This window comes from Ranitomeya variabilis, chromosome 2 (genome assembly GCF_051348905.1).
Source record: "Ranitomeya variabilis isolate aRanVar5 chromosome 2, aRanVar5.hap1, whole genome shotgun sequence".
Classification (NCBI taxonomy): Eukaryota; Metazoa; Chordata; class Amphibia; order Anura; family Dendrobatidae; genus Ranitomeya; species Ranitomeya variabilis.
In genome coordinates, this window is record NC_135233.1 from 200,644,642 (window position 1) to 200,661,588 (window position 16,947).

A 16,947-nucleotide genomic window follows, 5' to 3' on the forward strand; every position below is an offset into this window, starting at 1 on the left:
ACTATGTGGCTATGTTATATACTACGTAGCTATGTTATATACTACGTCGGTTATGTTGTATACTACGTCACTGTGCAATATAGTACGTAGCCTGTGTTATATACTACCTACATATTCTAGAATACCCGATACGTTAGAATCGGGCCACCATCTAGTACTACATAATTACCTTTATATTTTTAGTGTCCTGTCTCCATCTCTTCTTGTGCTAAACAAAGGCACAGGATGATGTATCCATATAGCAGACATTCTGTTCTCTACAGTTGGTCTGAACACTAATGGCGAAATATATCAACACGTATTCCAGCAATGTGTCACTTACTGGGCTGCTTGCCGTAGTTTTGATAAAATCACAGGTTTATCAGCAGGAGATTATCACTAGAGGACTAGCAAACCTGCTCCTTGTAGTCCAACCATGCCCCCACCACTGATTGGCAGCATCCTGCCTATGCAAAGTGTACACAGAAAGCTGCCAATCAGTGGTGTGGGCGGGGTTATACAGGGCTCAGCATTCAGAGAACTGCTAGATCAGCAGCAGAGAAAACTGTGTAAGCTACAGTAAGCAGCCCAGTATGTGATACATCGCCAGAATCAGGGTCTCTGCTCCTACAATATGCTGCACTCAGATGGGGAAACAAAAACACCTTCAAAATAATTATTGCGTTTTACTACAGTGGTGCTTTTTTTTGGGATTACATATAGCGTATCGGTCTTGTTAAATTCCCCCTTTGTTTAAATAGAAAATCCGCTAATTAATAGAATTTTTATTCCCGCCACTGTCAGGTTTTAATATAATGATTATTTTTTCTCCTTTATTGATGCTCTATATTGCACAATATTGGGGTAACATGTAAATAATTACAAAGGCCAAGGTGATGAAGACCATTAAAAAAGAGCAACAGAGTTGTAACAGAGCAACAGAGTTCTTGAAGAGAGAAGAGGCACAAAGGAAGTCTTTATAACTGTCCATGCATTCTATGTTCATGGTAGACTGTAATTTATGACTATCTAGTTTGTTCCCCTGTCCGACCAGCAGATGGCAGCAGAGTACATGGAGAGAAGGAAGGCTTTCACCCTGTGACCTTAGTGCTGTGTGTCACAGTGGTAGTATGACCCATGGTAATCCTGCAACAGTGTCCCCACATCACTTATGTTCAGCCTTTTTATTATCTGATATTTCATACATTACAATTTTTAATTAAAGGAAATTATTAATTATTTTATAGGAAGAGACACAATTAAGAAGATAATACACAACTTGATGCGGGGTGCCCTGATTGGGTTTGTCCGGGCATAATACATTTGTGTATGTGAGTGGTTATTTATTGTGCATGCTTCATGTGCCCATTATTTTCTTTATTCTGTGTTCACCTTTTGCAGAAACCACCGAATTGGGCAGCAAAAAAGAGCTGAAGTCCATGCCGTTCATCACCTACCTCTCCGGGCTGCTGACCGCACAGATGTTGTCCGACGACCAGCTTATCATGGGAGTGGAAATCCACTGCGAAGAGAAGGGACGTTGTCCATCCAGCTGCCATTTGTGCCGGAGAGCCGGCAAGGAACAAATCAGCCCCATCCCTGTGCTCCTGGAAATTAACCGAATCACTCCCCTATACAACCTCATCCAGGACAATGCTACACGAGAGGTGAGTGTCTCCACCTTTAACATTTAAGCTGCTGATCTAACTAAATATGTGTAAAAAATGGAATCTGTCAACCTCATCTCAGAGCATCATAATGTAGAGGAAGAGACCCTAATTCCAGTGATATATCACTTACTCTACTGCTTGTTGTCATTTTTATAAAATGGCTCTTTTCTCTGCTGCACCTCTACCAGATCACTGATTGGCAGCTTTCTGTGTACACTGTGCATAGGCAGAAAGCAGCCAATCAGTGGTGAGGGTGTGGTTGGACTAACTGGTAGAAGCTTTACTAGTCCTCTAATTATAATCTCCATCTGATAAAACTGTGACTTTATCAAAACTACAGCAAGCGGCCCAGTAAGTGAAAGATTGTTGGAATCAGGGTCTCTGCCTCTACATCATGATGCTCTCTGAAGTGGTAGGAAAACTCTAGTGAAAAGATCCACTTTAAGCGCACAAAAACAGTGCTGAAATCGCTTAATGAGAAGGTGAGTAGTTTTATTTTCTTTGTGGCCTTGAAATGATTAAGCAGAGATTGTCCATTAGTGGACAACCCCTTAAAGGCTGGGGCACACAGCACCAGATCGCGCAGCAGAAAATTACCCTTTTCCATTGCAATGTAATAGAAGTACATGGGCTCACATTGTGACTTGCATACACCGTGACAAGCAAGATTACGACAAGGGTGTGTGGTTTAACACAAAGGGCACGTGGCTAATGGTGCACCAGAATTTTACTGAAATTGTGACCCACATTGCTGTCAGAAAGTAATCCAATTATTAGGTCTAAGACTAGACTGTCCAAAAATACGCCGGATTTATCAAACAGCTTGGTTCACTATGTTAAATCTGCCACATTTTAAAGGGAACTTGTCACCTGATTCATGCCGCCCAAAACACGGGAAGCATAAATCAGAGCTCAGCTGCTCGATTGCAACCAGATATGGATCTCTCAGAAACATTCTGACATGTCAGGGAAAATAAACAAAAATATGGCCGGGGACCATATAAGAGACTTAACTTGTCCGCTTTTATAAGAAACCTGCCAATCATGTAGTGCAGCCGTTGTAAGAGACCTGTCAATCACCTAGTGCAGCTCCTAGTAAGAGACCTATCAAACAACTAGTGCAGTTCCTAGTAAGAGACCTCTCAATCGCCTAGTGCAGCTCCTAGTAAGAGACCTGTCAATCACCTAGAGCAGCTCCTAGTAAGAAACCTGCCAATCATGTAGTGCAGCCCTAGTAAGAGACCTGTCAATCCCCTAGTGCAGCTCCTAGTAAGAAACCTGCCAATCATATAGTGCAGCCCTAGTAAGAGACCTGTCAATCACCTAGTGTAGCTCCAAGTAAGAGACCTGTCAATCACTGAGAGCAGCTCCAAGTAAGAGACTTGTCAATCACCTAGTGCAGCACCTAGTAAGAGACCTGTCAATCACCTAGTGGAGCTCCTAGTAAGAGACCTGTCAATCACTGAGAACAGCTCCTAGTAAGAGACCTGTCAATCACCTAGTGCAGCACCTAGTAAGAGACCTGTCAATCACTAAGAACAGCTCCTAGTAAGAGACCTCTCAATCACCTAGTGTAGCTCCAAGTAAGAGACCTGTCAATCACCGAGAGCAGCTCCTAGTAAGAGACCTGTCAATCAACTAGTACAGCTCCTCGTAAGAGACCTGTCAATCACCTAGTGCAGCTCCTAGTAAGAGACCTGTCAATCACCTAGTGGAGCTCCTAGTAAGAGACCTGTCAATCACCGAGAGCAGCTCCTAGTAAGAGACCTGTCAATCACCTAGTGCATCTCCTAGTAAGAGACTTGCCAATCACCTAGCACAGCTCCTAGTAAGAGACCAGTCAATCACCTAGTGCAGCACCTAGTAAGAGACCTGTCAATCACTGAGAGCAGCTCCTACTAGGAGATCTGTCAATCACCTAGTGCAGCTCTAGTAAGAGACCTGTCAATCACCTAGTGCAGCTCCTAGTAAGAGACCTGTCAATCACCAAGTGCAGCTTCTAGTAAGAGACCTGTCAATCACCGAGAGCAGCTCCTAGTAAGAGACCTGTCAATCACCTAGTGGAGCTCCTAGTAAGAGACCTGTCAATCACCGAGAGCAGCTCCTAGTAAGAGACCTGTCAATGACCTAGCGCAGCTCCTAGTAAGAGACCTGTCAATCACCTAGTGCAGCTCCTAGTAAGAGACCTGTTAATCAGTGAGAGCAGCTCCTAGTAAGAGACCTGTCAATCACTGAGAGCAGCTCCTAGGAAGAGACCTGCCAATCACCTAGTGGAACTCCTAGTAAGAGACCTGTCAATCACCGAAAGCAGCTCCTAGTAAGAGACCTGTCAATCACCTAGTGCAGCTCCTAGTAACACACCTGTCAATCACCTAGCACAGATCCTAGTAAGAGACCTATCAATCACCTAGTGCAGCTCCTAGTAAGAGACCTGTCAATCACTGAGAGCAGCTCCTAGTTAGAGACCTCTTAATCACCTAATGCAGCTCCTAGTAACAGACCTCTTAATCACCTAGTGCAGCTCCTAGTAAGAGACCTGTCAATCCCTAGCACAGATCCTAGAAAGAGACCTATCAATCACCTAGTGCAGCTCCTAGTAAGAGACCTGTCAATCACCGAGAGCAGCTCCTAGTAAGAGACCTGTCAACCACCTAGTGCAGCTCCGAGTAAGAGACCTGTCAATCACCTAGTGGAGCTCCTAGTTAGAGACCTGTCAATCACCGAGAGCAGCTCCTAGTAAGAGACCAGTCAATCACCTAGTGCAGGTCCTACTAAGAGACTTGTCAATCACCTAGCACAGCTCCTATTAAGAGACCTGTCAATCACCTAGTGCAGCACCTAAGAGACCTGTCAATCACTGCGAGCAGCTCCTAGTAAGAGACCTGTCAATCACCTAGTGCAGCTCCTAGTAAGAGACCTGTCAATCACCTAGCACAGCTCCGAGTAAGAGACCTATCAATCACCTAGTGGAGCACCTAGTAAGAGACATGTCAATCACTGAGAGCAGCTCCTAGTAAGAGACCTGTCAATCACTGAGAGCAGCTCCTAGGAAGAGACCTGTCAATCACCTAGTGATGCGCCTAGTAAGAGACGTCTCAATCACCAAGAGCAGCTCCTAGTAAGAGACCTGTCAATCACCTAGTGCAGCTCCTAGTAAGAGACCTGTCAATCACCTAGTGCAGCTCTTAGTAAGAAACCTGCCAATCATGTAGTGCAGCCGTAGTAAGAGACCTGTCAATCCCCTAGTGCAGTTCCTAGTAAGAGACGTATCAAACACCTAGTGCAGCTCCTAGTAAGAAACCTGTCAATCGCTGAGAGCAGCTCCTAGTAAGAGACCTCTTAATCACCTAGTGCAGCTCCTAGTAAGAGACCTGTCAATCACCTAGTGCAGGTCCTACTAAGAGACTTGTCAATCACCTAGCACAGCTCCTAGTAAGAGACCTGTCAATCACCTAGTGCAGAACCTAGTAAGAGACCTGTCAATCACTGAGAGCAGCTCCTAGTAAGAGACCTGTCAATCACCTAGTGCAGCTCCTAGTAAGAGACCTGTCAATCACCTAGCACAGCTCCTAGTAAGAGACCTATCAATCACCTAGTGGAGCACCAAGTAAGAGACCTGTCAATCACTGAGAGTAGCTCCTAGTAAGAGACCTGCCAATCACTGAGAGCAGCTCCTAGTAAGAGACCTCTTAATCACCTAGTGCAGCTCCTAGTAAGAGACCTGTCAAACACCTAATGCAGCTCCTAGAAAGAGACCTGTCAATGACCTAGTGGAGCTCCTAGTTATAGACCTGTCAATCACCGAGAACAGCTCCTAGTAAGAGACGTGTCAATCACCGAGAGCAGCTCCTAGTATGAGACCTGTCAATCACCTAGAGCAGCTCCTAGTAAGAAACCTGCCAATCATGTAGTGCAGCCCTAATAAGAGACCTGTCAATCCCTTAGTGCAGTTCCTAGTAACAAACCTGCCAATCATGTAGTACAGCCCTAGTAAGAGACCTGTCAATCACCTAGTGTAGCTCCAAGTAAGAGACCTGTCAATCACTGAGAGCAGCTCTTAGTAAGAGAACTGTCAATCACCTAGTGCAGCTCCTAGAAAGAGACCTGTCAATCACCTAGTGCAACTCCTAGTAAGAGACCTGTCAATCACCTAGTGGAGCTCCTAGTAAGAGACCTGTCAATCACTGAGAGCAGCTCCTAGTAAGAGACCTGTCAATCACCTAGTGCAGCACCTAGTAAGAGATTTGTCAATCACTGAGAGCAGCTTCTAGTAAGAGACCTGTCAATCACCTAGTGATGCACCTAGTAAGAGACCTCTCAATCACCTAGTGCAGCTCCTACTAAGAGACCTGTCAATCACCGAGAGCAGCTCCTAGTAAGAGACCTGTCAATCACCTAGTGCAGCTCCTAGTAAGAGACCTGTCAATCACCTAGCACAGCTCCTAGTAAGAGACCTATCAATCACCTAGTGGAGCACCTAGTAAGAGACCTGTCAATCACTGAGAGCAGCTCCTAGTAAGAGACCTGTAAATCACTGAGAGCAGCTCCTAGGAAGAGACCTGTCAATCACCTAGTGCAGCTCCTAGTAAGAGACCTGTCAAACACCTTGTGCAGCTCCTAGTAAGAGACCTGTTAATCACTGAGAGCAGCTCCTAGTAAGAGACCTCTCAATCACCTAGTGCAGCTCCTAGTAAGAGACCTGTCAAACACCTAGTGCAGCTCCTAGTAAGAGACCTGTCAATCACTGAGAGCAGCTCCTAGTAAGAGACCTGTCAAACACCTAATGCAGCTCCTAGTAAGAGACCTGTCAATGACCTAGTGGAGCTCCTAGTTAGAGACCTGTCAATCACCGAGAGCAGATCCTAGTAAGAGACCTGTCAATCACCTAGTGCAGCTCCTAGTAAGAGACGTATCTATCACCGCGAGCAGCTCCTAGTAAGGAACCTGTCAATCACCTAGCACAGCTCCTAGTAAGAGACCTGTCAATCACCTAGAGCAGCTCCTAGTAAGAAACCTGCCAATCATGTACTGCAGCCCTAATAAGAGACCTGTCAATCCCTTAGTGCAGTTCCTAGTAAGAAACCTGCCAATCATGTAGTACAGCCCTAGTAAGAGACCTGTCAATCACCTAGTGTAGCTCCAAGTAAGAGACCTGTCAATCACTGAGAGCAGCTCTTAGTAAGAGACCTGTCAATCACCTAGTGCAGCTCCTAGTAAGAGACCTGTCAATCACCTAGTGCAACTCCTAGTAAGAGACCTGTCAATCACCTAGTGGAGCTCCTAGTAAGAGACCTGTCAATCACTGAGAGCAGCTCCTAGTAAGAGACCTGTCAATCACCTAGTGCAGCACATAGTAAGAGACCTGTCAATCACTGAGAGCAGCTTCTAGAAAGAGACCTGTCAATCACCTAGTGATGCACCTGGTAAGAGACCTCTCAATCACCTAGTGTAGCTCCAAGTAAGAGACCTGTCAATCACCGAGAGCAGCTCCTAGTAATAGACCTGTCAATCACCTAGTGCATCTCCAAGTAAGAGACCTGTCAATCACCTAGAACAGCTCCTAGTAAGAGACCTGTCATTCACCGAGAGCAGCTCCTACTAAGAGACCTGTCAATCACCTAGTGCAGCTCCTAGTAACAGAGTTGTCAATCACCTAGCACAGCTCCTAGTAAGAGACCTGTCAATCACCTAGTGCAGCACCTATTAAGAGACCTGTCAATCACTGAGAGCAGCTCCTAGTAAGAGACCTGTTAATCACCTAGTGCAGCTCTAGTAAGAGACCTGTCAATCACCTAGTGCAGCTTCTAGTAAGAGACCTGTCAATGACCTAGTGGAGCTCCTAGTTAGAGACCTGTCAATCACCGAGAGCAGATCCTAGTAAGAGACCTGTCAATCACCTAGTGCAGCTCCTAGTAAGAGACGTATCAATCACCGCGAGCAGCTCCTAGTAAGGAACCTGTCAATCACCTAGCACAGCTCCTAGTAAGAGACCTGTCAATCACCTAGAGCAGCTCCTAGTAAGAAACCTGCCAATCATGTACTGCAGCCCTAATAAGAGACCTGTCAATCCCTTAGTGCAGTTCCTAGTAAGAAACCTGCCAATCATGTAGTACAGCCCTAGTAAGAGACCTGTCAATCACCTAGTGTAGCTCCAAGTAAGAGACCTGTCAATCACTGAGAGCAGCTCTTAGTAAGAGACCTGTCAATCACCTAGTGCAGCTCCTAGTAAGAGACCTGTCAATCACCTAGTGCAACTCCTAGTAAGAGACCTGTCAATCACCTAGTGGAGCTCCTAGTAAGAGACCTGTCAATCACTGAGAGCAGCTCCTAGTAAGAGACCTGTCAATCACCTAGTGCAGCACATAGTAAGAGACCTGTCAATCACTGAGAGCAGCTTCTAGAAAGAGACCTGTCAATCACCTAGTGATGCACCTGGTAAGAGACCTCTCAATCACCTAGTGTAGCTCCAAGTAAGAGACCTGTCAATCACCGAGAGCAGCTCCTAGTAATAGACCTGTCAATCACCTAGTGCAGCTCCTAGTAAGAGACCTGTCAATCACCTAGAAGAGCTCCTAGTAAGAGACCTGTCATTCACCGAGAGCAGCTCCTACTAAGAGACCTGTCAATCACCTAGTGCAGCTCCTAGTAACAGAGTTGTCAATCACCTAGCACAGCTCCTAGTAAGAGACCTGTCAATCACCTAGTGCAGCACCTATTAAGAGACCTGTCAATCACTGAGAGCAGCTCTTAGTAAGAGAACTGTCAATCACCTAGTGCAGCTCCTAGAAAGAGACCTGTCAATCACCTAGTGCAACTCCTAGTAAGAGACCTGTCAATCACCTAGTGGAGCTCCTAGTAAGAGACCTGTCAATCACTGAGAGCAGCTCCTAGTAAGAGACCTGTCAATCACCTAGTGCAGCACCTAGTAAGAGATCTGCCAATCACTGAGAGCAGCTTCTAGTAAGAGACCTGTCAATCACCTAGTGATGCACCTAGTAAGAGACCTCTCAATCACCTAGTGCAGCTCCTACTAAGAGACCTGTCAATCACCGAGAGCAGCTCCTAGTAAGAGACCTGTCAATCACCTAGTGCAGCTCCTAGTAAGAGACCTGTCAATCACCTAGCACAGCTCCTAGTAAGAGACCTATTAATCACCTAGTGGAGCACCTAGTAAGAGACCTGTCAATCACTGAGAGCAGCTCCTAGTAAGAGACCTGTAAATCACTGAGAGCAGCTCCTAGGAAGAGACCTGTCAATCACCTAGTGCAGCTCCTAGTAAGAGACCTGTCAAACACCTTGTGCAGCTCCTAGTAAGAGACCTGTTAATCACTGAGAGCAGCTCCTAGTAAGAGACCTCTCAATCACCTAGTGCAGCTCCTAGTAAGAGACCTGTCAAACACCTAGTGCAGCTCCTAGTAAGAGACGTATCAATCACCGCGAGCAGCTCCTAGTAAGGAACCTGTCAATCACCTAGCACAGCTCCTAGTAAGAGACCTGTCAATTCCCTAGAGCAGCTCCTAGTAAAAAACCTGCCAATCATGTACTGCAGCCCTAGTAAGAGACCTGTCAATCACCTAGTGTAGCTCCAAGTAAGAGACCTGTCAATCACTGAGAGCAGCTCTTAGTAAGAGACCTGTCAATCACCTAGTGCAGCTCCTAGTAAGAGACCTGTCAATCACCTAGTGCAACTCCTAGTAAGAGACCTGTCAATCACCTAGTGGAGCTCCTAGTAAGAGACCTGTCAATCACTGAGAGCAGCTCCTAGTAAGAGACCTGTCAATCACCTAGTACATCACATAGTAAGAGACCTGTCAATCACTGAGAGCAGCTTCTAGAAAGAGACCTGTCAATCACCTAGTGATGCACCTGGTAAGAGACCTCTCAATCACCTAGTGTAGCTCCAAGTAAGAGACCTGTCAATCACCGAGAGCAGCTCCTAGTAATAGACCTGTCAATCACCTAGTGCAGCTCCTAGTAAGAGACCTGTCAATCACCTAGAAGAGCTCCTAGTAAGAGACCTGTCATTCACCGAGAGCAGCTCCTACTAAGAGACCTGTCAATCACCTAGTGCAGCTCCTAGTAACAGAGTTGTCAATCACCTAGCACAGCTCCTAGTAAGAGACCTGTCAATCACCTAGTGCAGCACCTATTAAGAGACCTGTCAATCACTGAGAGCAGCTCCTAGTAAGAGACCTGTTAATCACCTAGTGCAGCTCTAGTAAGAGACCTGTCAATCACCTAGTGCAGCTTCTAGTAAGAGACCTGTCAATCATCTAGTGCAGCTTCTAGTAAGAGACGTGTCAATCACCGAGAGCAGCTCCTAGTAAGAGACCTGTCAATCACTGAGAGCAGCTCTTAGTAAGAAACCTGTCAATCACCTAGTGGAGCTCCTAGTAAGAGACCTCTCAATCAACGAGAGCAGCTCCTAGTAAGAGATCTGCCAATCACCTAGCACACCTCCTAGTAAGATACCTGTCAATCACCTAGTGCAGCACCTAGTAAGAGACCTGTCAATCACCGAGAGCAGCTCCTAGTAAGAGACCTGTCAATCACCTAGTGCATCTCCTAGTAAGAGACTTGTCAATCACCTAGCACAGCTCCTAGTAAGAGACCTGTCAATCACCTAGTGCAGCACCTAGTAAGAGACCTGTTAATCACTGGGAGCAGTTCCTAATAGGAGACCTGTCAATCACCTAGTGCAGCTCTAGTAAGAGACCTGTCAATCACCTAGTGCAGCTCCTAGTAAGAGACCTGTCAATCACCAAGTGCAGCTTCTAGTAAGAGACCTGTCAATCACCGAGAGCAGCTCCTAGAAAGAGACCTGTCAATCACCTAGTGGAGCTCCTAGTAAGAGACCTGTCAATCACCGAGAGCAGCTCCTAGTAAGAGACCTGTCAATGACCTAGCGCAGCTCCTAGTAAGAGACCTGTCAATCACCTAGTGCAGCTCCTAGTAAGAGACCTGTTAATCACTGAGAGCAGCTCCTAGTAAGAGACCTGTCAATCACTGAGAGCAGCTCCTAGGAAGAGACCTGCCAATCACCTAGTGGAACTCCTAGTAAGAGACCTGTCAATCACCGAAAGCAGCTCCTAGTAAGAGACCTGTCAATCACCAAGTGCAGCTCCTAGTAACAGACCTGTCAATCACCTAGCACAGATCCTAGTAAGAGACCTATCAATCACCTAGTGCAGCTCCTAGTAAGAGACCTGTCAATCACTGAGAGCAGCTCCTAGATAGAGACCTCTTAATCACCTAATGCAGCTCCTAGTAACAGACCTCTTAATCACCCAGTGCAGCTCCTAGTAAGAGACCTGTCAATCCCTAGCACAGATCCTAGAAAGAGACCTATCAATCACCTAGTGCAGCTCCTAGTAAGAGACCTGTCAATCACCGAGAGCAGCTCATAGTAAGAGACCTGTCAACCACCTAGTGCAGCTCCGAGTAAGAGACCTGTCAAACACCTAATGCAGCTCCTAGTAAGAGACCTGTCAATCACCTAGTGGAGCTCCTAGTTAGAGACCTGTCATTCACCGAGAGCAGCTCCTAGTAAGAGACCAGTCAATCACCTAGTGCAGGTCCTACTAAGAGACTTGTCAATCACCTAGCACAGCTCCTATTAAGAGACCTGTCAATCACCTAGTGCAGCACCTAAGAGACCTGTCAATCACTGCGAGCAGCTCCTAGTAAGAGACCTGTCAATCACCTAGTGCAGCACCTAGTAAGAGACCTGTCAATCACCTAGCACAGCTCCGAGTAAGAGACCTATCAATCACCTAGTGGAGCACCTAGTAAGAGACAGGTCAATCACTGAGAGCAGCTCCTAGTAAGAGACCTGTCAATCACTGAGAGCAGCTCCTAGGAAGAGACCTGTCAATCACCTAGTGATGCGCCTAGTAAGAGACGTCTCAATCACCAAGAGCAGCTCCTAGTAAGAGACCTGTCAATCACCTAGTGCAGCTCCTAGTAAGAGACCTGTCAATCACCTAGTGCAGCTCTTAGTAAGAAACCTGCCAATCATGTAGTGCAGCCGTAGTAAGAGACCTGTCAATCCCCTAGTGCAGCTCCTAGTAAGAGACGTATCAAACACCTAGTGCAGCTCCTAGTAAGAAACCTGTCAATCGCTGAGAGCAGCTCCTAGTAAGAGACCTCTTAATCACCTAGTGCAGCTCCTAGTAAGAGACCTGTCAATCACCTAGTGCAGGTCCTACTAAGAGACTTGTCAATCACCTAGCACAGCTCCTAGTAAGAGACCTGTCAATCACCTAGTGCAGCACCTAGTAAGAGACCTGTCAATCACTGAGAGCAGCTCCTAGTAAGAGACCTGTCAATCACCTAGTGCAGCTCCTAGTAAGAGACCTGTCAATCACCTAGCACAGCTCCTAGTAAGAGACCTATCAATCACCTAGTGGAGCACCTAGTAAGAGACCTGTCAATCACTGAGAGTAGCTCCTAGTAAGAGACCTGCCAATCACTGAGAGCAGCTCCTAGTAAGAGACCTCTTAATCACCTAGTGCAGCTCCTAGTAAGAGACCTGTCAAACACCTAATGCAGCTCCTAGAAAGAGACCTGTCAATGACCTAGTGGAGCTCCTAGTTATAGACCTGTCAATCACCGAGAACAGCTCCTAGTAAGAGACCTGTCAATCACCTAGTGCAGCTCCTAGTAAGAGACGTGTCAATCACCGAGAGCAGCTCCTAGTATGAGACCTGTCAATCACCTAGAGCAGCTCCTAGTAAGAAACCTGCCAATCATGTAGTGCAGCCCTAATAAGAGACCTGTCAATCCCTTAGTGCAGTTCCTAGTAACAAACCTGCCAATCATGTAGTACAGCCCTAGTAAGAGACCTGTCAATCACCTAGTGTAGCTCCAAGTAAGAGACCTGTCAATCACTGAGAGCAGCTCTTAGTAAGAGAACTGTCAATCACCTAGTGCAGCTCCTAGAAAGAGACCTGTCAATCACCTAGTGCAACTCCTAGTAAGAGACCTGTCAATCACCTAGTGGAGCTCCTAGTAAGAGACCTGTCAATCACTGAGAGCAGCTCCTAGTAAGAGACCTGTCAATCACCTAGTGCAGCACCTAGTAAGAGATCTGTCAATCACTGAGAGCAGCTTCTAGTAAGAGACCTGTCAATCACCTAGTGATGCACCTAGTAAGAGACCTCTCAATCACCTAGTGCAGCTCCTACTAAGAGACCTGTCAATCACCGAGAGCAGCTCCTAGTAAGAGACCTGTCAATCACCTAGTGCAGCTCCTAGTAAGAGACCTGTCAATCACCTAGCACAGCTCCTAGTAAGAGACCTATCAATCACCTAGTGGAGCACCTAGTAAGAGACCTGTCAATCACTGAGAGCAGCTCCTAGTAAGAGACCTGTAAATCACTGAGAGCAGCTCCTAGGAAGAGACCTGTCAATCACCTAGTGCAGCTCCTAGTAAGAGACCTGTCAAACACCTTGTGCAGCTCCTAGTAAGAGACCTGTTAATCACTGAGAGCAGCTCCTAGTAAGAGACCTCTCAATCACCTAGTGCAGCTCCTAGTAAGAGACCTGTCAAACACCTAGTGCAGCTCCTAGTAAGAGACCTGTCAATCACTGAGAGCAGCTCCTAGTAAGAGACCTGTCAAACACCTAATGCAGCTCCTAGTAAGAGACCTGTCAATGACCTAGTGGAGCTCCTAGTTAGAGACCTGTCAATCACCGAGAGCAGATCCTAGTAAGAGACCTGTCAATCACCTAGTGCAGCTCCTAGTAAGAGACGTATCAATCACCGCGAGCAGCTCCTAGTAAGGAACCTGTCAATCACCTAGCACAGCTCCTAGTAAGAGACCTGTCAATCACCTAGAGCAGCTCCTAGTAAGAAACCTGCCAATCATGTACTGCAGCCCTAATAAGAGACCTGTCAATCCCTTAGTGCAGTTCCTAGTAAGAAACCTGCCAATCATGTAGTACAGCCCTAGTAAGAGACCTGTCAATCACCTAGTGTAGCTCCAAGTAAGAGACCTGTCAATCACTGAGAGCAGCTCTTAGTAAGAGACCTGTCAATCACCTAGTGCAGCTCCTAGTAAGAGACCTGTCAATCACCTAGTGCAACTCCTAGTAAGAGACCTGTCAATCACCTAGTGGAGCTCCTAGTAAGAGACCTGTCAATCACTGAGAGCAGCTCCTAGTAAGAGACCTGTCAATCACCTAGTGCAGCACATAGTAAGAGACCTGTCAATCACTGAGAGCAGCTTCTAGAAAGAGACCTGTCAATCACCTAGTGATGCACCTGGTAAGAGACCTCTCAATCACCTAGTGTAGCTCCAAGTAAGAGACCTGTCAATCACCGAGAGCAGCTCCTAGTAATAGACCTGTCAATCACCTAGTGCAGCTCCAAGTAAGAGACCTGTCAATCACCTAGAAGAGCTCCTAGTAAGAGACCTGTCATTCACCGAGAGCAGCTCCTACTAAGAGACCTGTCAATCACCAAGTGCAGCTCCTAGTAACAGAGTTGTCAATCACCTAGCACAGCTCCTAGTAAGAGACCTGTCAATCACCTAGTGCAGCACCTATTAAGAGACCTGTCAATCACTGAGAGCAGCTCCTAGTAAGAGACCTGTTAATCACCTAGTGCAGCTCTAGTAAGAGACCTGTCAATCACCTAGTGCAGCTTCTAGTAAGAGACCTGTCAATGACCTAGTGGAGCTCCTAGTTAGAGACCTGTCAATCACCGAGAGCAGATCCTAGTAAGAGACCTGTCAATCACCTAGTGCAGCTCCTAGTAAGAGACGTATCAATCACCGCGAGCAGCTCCTAGTAAGGAACCTGTCAATCACCTAGCACAGCTCCTAGTAAGAGACCTGTCAATCACCTAGAGCAGCTCCTAGTAAGAAACCTGCCAATCATGTACTGCAGCCCTAATAAGAGACCTGTCAATCCCTTAGTGCAGTTCCTAGTAAGAAACCTGCCAATCACGTAGTACAGCCCTAGTAAGAGACCTGTCAATCACCTAGTGTAGCTCCAAGTAAGAGACCTGTCAATCACTGAGAGCAGCTCTTAGTAAGAGACCTGTCAATCACCTAGTGCAGCTCCTAGTAAGAGACCTGTCAATCACCTAGTGCAACTCCTAGTAAGAGACCTGTCAATCACCTAGTGGAGCTCCTAGCTCCTAGTAAGAGACCTGTCAATCACTGAGAGCAGCTCCTAGTAAGAGACCTGTCAATCACCTAGTGCAGCACATAGTAAGAGACCTGTCAATCACTGAGAGCAGCTTCTAGAAAGAGACCTGTCAATCACCTAGTGATGCACCTGGTAAGAGACCTCTCAATCACCTAGTGTAGCTCCAAGTAAGAGACCTGTCAATCACCGAGAGCAGCTCCTAGTAATAGACCTGTCAATCACCTAGTGCAGCTCCTAGTAAGAGACCTGTCAATCACCTAGAAGAGCTCCTAGTAAGAGACCTGTCATTCACCGAGAGCAGCTCCTACTAAGAGACCTGTCAATCACCTAGTGCAGCTCCTAGTAACAGAGTTGTCAATCACCTAGCACAGCTCCTAGTAAGAGACCTGTCAATCACCTAGTGCAGCACCTATTAAGAGACCTGTCAATCACTGAGAGCAGCTCTTAGAAAGAGAACTGTCAATCACCTAGTGCAGCTCCTAGGAAGAGACCTGTCAATCACCTAGTGCAACTCCTAGTAACAGACCTGTCAATCACCTAGTGGAGCTCCTAGTAAGAGACCTGTCAATCACTGAGAGCAGCTCCTAGTAAGAGACCTGTCAATCACCTAGTGCAGCACCTAGTAAGAGATCTGCCAATCACTGAGAGCAGCTTCTAGTAAGAGACCTGTCAATCACCTAGTGATGCACCTAGTAAGAGACCTCTCAATCACCTAGTGCAGCTCCTACTAAGAGACCTGTCAATCACCGAGAGCAGCTCCTAGTAAGAGACCTGTCAATCACCTAGTGCAGCTCCTAGTAAGAGACCTGTCAATCACCTAGCACAGCTCCTAGTAAGAGACCTATCAATCACCTAGTGGAGCAACTAGTAAGAGACCTGTCAATCACTGAGTGCAGCTCCTAGTAAGAGACCTGTAAATCACTGAGAGCAGCTCCTAGGAAGAGACCTGTCAATCACCTAGTGCAGCTCCTAGTAAGAGACCTGTCAAACACCTTGTGCAGCTCCTAGTAAGAGACCTGTTAATCACTGAGAGCATCTCCTAGTAAGAGACCTCTCAATCACCTAGTGCAGCTCCTAGTAAGAGACCTGTCAAACACCTAGTGCAGCTCCTAGTAAGAGACCTGTCAATCACTGAGAGCAGCTCCTAGTAAGAGACCTGTCAAACACCTAGTGCAGCTCCTAGTAAGAGACCTGTCAATGACCTAGTGGAGCTCCTAGTTAGAGACCTGTCAATCACCGAGAGCAGATCCTAGTAAGAGACCTGTCAATCACCTAGTGCAGCTCCTAGTAAGAGACGTATCAATCACCGCGAGCAGCTCCTAGTAAGGAACCTGTCAATCACCTAGCACAGCTCCTAGTAAGAGACCTGTCAATCACCTAGAGCAGCTCCTAGTAAGAAACCTGCCAATCATGTACTGCAGCCCTAATAAGAGACCTGTCAATCCCTTAGTGCAGTTCCTAGTAAGAAACCTGCCAATCATGTAGTACAGCCCTAGTAAGAGACCTGTCAATCACCTAGTGTAGCTCCAAGTAAGAGACCTGTCAATCACTGAGAGCAGCTCTTAGTAAGAGACCTGTCAATCACCTAGTGCAGCTCCTAGTAAGAGACCTGTCAATCACCTAGTGCAACTCCTAGTAAGAGACCTGTCAATCACCTAGTGGAGCTCCTAGTAAGAGACCTGTCAATCACTGAGAGCAGCTCCTAGTAAGAAACCTGTCAATCACCTAGTACAGCACATAGTAAGAGACCTGTCAATCACTGAGAGCAGCTTCTAGAAAGAGACCTGTCAATCACCTAGTGATGCACCTGGTAAGAGACCTCTCAATCACCTAGTGTAGCTCCAAGTAAGAGACCTGTCAATCACCGAGAGCAGCTCCTAGTAATAGACCTGTCAATCACCTAGTGCAGCTCCTAGTAAGAGACCTGTCAATCACCTAGAAGAGCTCCTAGTAAGAGACCTGTCTTTCACCGAGAGCAGCTCCTACTAAGAGACCTGTCAATCACCTAGTGCAGCTCCTAGTAACAGAGTTGTCAATCACCTAGCACAGCTCCTAGTAAGAGACCTGTCAATCACCTAGTGCAGCACCTATTAAGAGACCTGTCAATCACTGAGAGCAGCTCCTAGTAAGAGACCTGTTAATC

The 16,947-nt window shown here is 46.6% G+C and overlaps 1 protein-coding gene across 4 annotated transcripts in view; it reads left to right on the forward strand.

Moving 5' to 3' along the window:
- Positions 1–16,947, forward strand: part of ASTN2 (astrotactin 2) — a 939,506-nt gene that overhangs the window by 741,178 nt on the left and 181,381 nt on the right. For all 4 annotated transcript variants that reach the window (XM_077283456.1, XM_077283455.1, XM_077283458.1 and 1 more), the window contains one exon: positions 1,381–1,646. In XM_077283456.1, coding sequence (XP_077139571.1) covers positions 1,381–1,646 — 266 coding nt within the window. The remainder of the gene's footprint in view (positions 1–1,380; positions 1,647–16,947) is intronic.